The 3,664-nt window shown below is 42.0% G+C and overlaps 1 protein-coding gene across 1 annotated transcript; it reads left to right on the top strand.

The window, feature by feature from the left end:
• Positions 1-2,758: 2,758 nt before the first annotated feature.
• On the top strand, positions 2,759-3,396 carry LOC132368496 (peptidyl-prolyl cis-trans isomerase A-like). Its single transcript, XM_059927144.1, has one exon. It carries the CDS (start codon positions 2,807-2,809, stop codon positions 3,299-3,301), a length of 495 nt encoding a protein of 164 aa, XP_059783127.1. The 5' UTR covers positions 2,759-2,806; the 3' UTR covers positions 3,302-3,396.
• The last annotated feature ends 268 nt before the right edge of the window (positions 3,397-3,664 follow it).

Raw genomic sequence — 3,664 nt, 5'->3', positions numbered from 1 at the left:
TAACCAGTATGAGGTGATATCTCATTGTGGTTTTAATTTGCATTTCCCTGATGATTAGTGATGTTGAGCATCTTTTTGTGTACCTGTTGGCAATTTGTATATCTTCTTTGATGAAATGTCTATTAGACGTTTTGCCCATTTTTGATAGCATTATTTGCTTTTTGCTATTAAGTTGTACAATTTCCTTATATATTTTTGGTATGAACTCCTCAGGTATATGAGGGGCTTGCAAATATATTTTCTCAATATGTAGGTTGCCTTTTTATTTTGTTGATATTTATTCAGCTGTGCAGAAGCTTTTTGGTTTGATGTAGTTCCACTTGCTTATTTTTTATTTTGTTGCTTGTTCTTACTGTGTCATAGCCAAAAATCATTTCCAAGACTAATGTCAAGGAACTTTCCCCCTATGTTTTCTTCTAGGAGTTTTATGGCTTCTGGTCTTTTAAGTCTTTATCCATTTTGAATTAATTGTTGTGAGTGGTGTGAGATAAGGGTCTGGCTTCATTCTTTTTCATGTGGATATTTTGTTTTCCAAACACCATTTATTGAAAAGACTTTTCCCATTCAGTATTCCTGGTTCTGATGTCAAATATTAGTTTATTTCTGGGATCTCAATTTTTTTCCATTAGCCTATGTGTCTGTTGTTATGATAATGCCATACTATTTTGATTACTATAATTTTGTGGCATAGTTTAAATTAGGAATTGCTATGCTTCCAAATTTGTTCTTTCTCAGAATTGGTTTGGCTAGTTGGGGTCTTTAGTAGTTACATATGAATGTTAAGATTTATTTTTCTACTTCTGTAAAAGAAATGCCCTTGGAATTTTGACAGAGATTGCATTGAATCTATAGAGGACTTTAGGTAGTGTGGATATTTTAACAATATTAATTTTCTGATCCATGAACACAGGATAGTTTTCCATTTATTTGTGCCTTCTTCAGTTTCTTTCATCAATGTCTTATAGTTTCCAGTGACCAGATCTTTCACCTCCTTGATTTGACCCAGATTGGGTGGGGCCACAAGCTGGGCTTCAGGATGGGTATGCAGCTGACAGTGGTCCACTTGCAGGCAGTGTTGCTAGCCAGGGCCTCTGGTTAGGTGCAACCTATGGTTCTACCCCGTAGTTGGACAGAGCTGGAGACTGTTCTCCATGGTTGGGTGGGGTCACTGTCTTGGCTCCTTGGTTGGGTGGGGCTGCAGGCTGTGTTCAGCAATTGAGTAGGGCCATATGCTCGGCTCTGCTGCTCGGTAGGGTTGAGGGCTGGGCACCATGGCTGGGCAGTACAATAGGGTGGGCTCTGAGGCTTCTCAGTGTCACTCTTTGGGCTCCCCTGTTACGCCACTAAAGGTTATGCTGAACATTTGGGCAGGGCTGCTGGCTTAGCTCCCTGCCAAAGTGGGATGTAGGATGCAGCTTCTGGGTATCTGTGGCCAGGCTTCCCAGAGGGGTGGGACTTGAGGTTACGCTAAGCAGTTAGGCAGGACTGGGAATTTGCTTTCCTTCTGGATGGGGCTGCAGAATGGGCTCCATGTCCAGTATGGCCAATTGGCTGGGGATCCAAACCAACCTAGTTCCCTGGCCAGATGGGGCCACTGGCTCTGCAGATGAGCAGAACTGCTGGCTGGGATCTCTGCTCAGGTGCTGCTGTGAGCAGGCACATTACCCACCAAGATCTGAGTGCTGGTTGCTGTAAGCCCTCACTCCTCTTCTCCATCTCTATCTGATACCAAGTAGTCAAGCTCCATATATCACTCCAATGATCTCCATGAGATGAGATTGGAGTGAGCCTCCCAGGAAGCATCCCACAACTCTGGCCAAGCTGGAGGTCCACCTTGGGATCTTTTTTATCTCCTGGAGAAACTGTAGGCCTAAGAGGACCCTCTCAGTGCAGTGCCATGCGGGCCTGCAGGAAGGGTGATGCAGTCAAAGTAAAAGTGCTCCTCTTCCATTTACAGTGTGGTCCTTCTTCTCAGCCCTTGTTGTCTAGGAGGGGTGTTCCAGCATCATCCCAGGTTCTGCGATTTTCATTTGCTTGCTTTGGGTTTAGCGTGCTCTTCTTGTTCGAATACCTTAAAGTTGATTCTGAGGTTACTATTTGAGACCTCACTTTTTTTTATAATATAGGGGATTGGTTCTAAAAATGTTCCTCTACTGTAGGTTACTGCTAAGCAGCATCGTACAAATTTTGATATGTTTATGTTCATTAGTTCACAGTACTTTCTAATTTCTCTTTTAATTTTTCTTTAACCCATGCAATATTTAAAAGAGTATTATTTATTTTCCAAATACTTAGGACTTTCCCAGAAATCTTTCTGTTGTTAATTTCTAACTTAATTTTGCTGTGGTCAGAAAACTTACTTTGTGGGACCTGAATATTTTCAAATTTATTGAGATTTGTATTATGGTCTATGAATATGGCCCATCTTGGTTAATGTTTAATGTGCACTCGAAAAAAATGGGCAATTTGGCTGTGATTGTTCGTTGTGAAGAATTCTACAGTTTGTAGGAAGATAGCTTAATATCATTATTATTGCATCAAATCCTCAAGATTAACCTCCAGACACCACAGTGTCTACTACACGGCAGCAAAGACATTAGCCCAAGTACTGGGTTTGTTCCTATAGAGGCATAAACGGTCATGTTGTTTTATTTGAAAGGCAAAATAGTGTAGAAAAAATGGCCTCTGAAGCAAACCTTTCTGGATTCAAATCTTGGTTTTCCCACTAACGAGCTGTATGACTCAAGATGAGTTATTATGGGCTTTGCAGACGCCGCCACCCCAGAACCTCCCGCGCTGCCCAACCATGGTCAACCCTACCGTGTTCTTTGACATCGCCGTCGACGGCGAGCCCTTGGGCCGCGTCTCCTTCGAGCTGTTTGCAGACAAAGTTCCAAAGACAGCAGAAAACTTTCGTGCTCTGAGCAATGGGGAGAAAGGCTTTGGTTATAAAGGTTCCTGCTTTCACAGAATAATTCCGGGATTTATGTGCCAGGGTGGTGATTTCACACGCCATAATGGCACTGGTGGCAAGTCCGTCTATGGGGAGAAATTTGATGATGAGAATTTCCTCCTGAAGCACACGGGTCCTGGCATCTTGTCCATGGCAAATGCTGGCCCCAACACAAACGGTTCCCAGTTTTTCATCTGCACTGCCAAGACTGAGTGGTTGGAGGGCCAGCATGTGGTCTTTGGCAAGGTGGAAGAGGGCATGAATATTGTGGAAGCCATGGAGCGCTTTGGGTCCAGGAATGGCAAGACCAGCAGGAAGATCACCATTGCTGACTGTGGACAAATCTAATAATAAATTTGACTTGTGTTTTATCTTAACCACCAGACCATTCCTTCTGTAGCTCAGGAGAGCACCCCTTCATCCCCATCTGCTCAAAATATACTATAATCATTGCACTTTTTTGGGTTCCATATTTTCCTTATTCCCCTCCAAGTTTAGCTGAATTGCAAAGTTAAGTTTATGGTTATGAAATAAAAACTAAACAACAACAACAACAAAAAAAGATGAGTTATTATGCCATAGAAGATTAACGTGAAGATGGAAAGAATTAATACGTTTAAACACGTAAAACACTGCCTCAATAAGCATTAGTTCTTATTATCGTTGGAAAATTTTTAAAATATGATGAATCCAAGGTGAGTAACTCTAGTA

Source organism: Balaenoptera ricei, chromosome 7, assembly GCF_028023285.1.
Source record: "Balaenoptera ricei isolate mBalRic1 chromosome 7, mBalRic1.hap2, whole genome shotgun sequence".
Classification (NCBI taxonomy): domain Eukaryota; kingdom Metazoa; phylum Chordata; class Mammalia; order Artiodactyla; family Balaenopteridae; genus Balaenoptera; species Balaenoptera ricei.
Note: the sequence above shows the minus strand (reverse complement) of the source record. Positions and strands in the feature narration are given on the sequence as shown.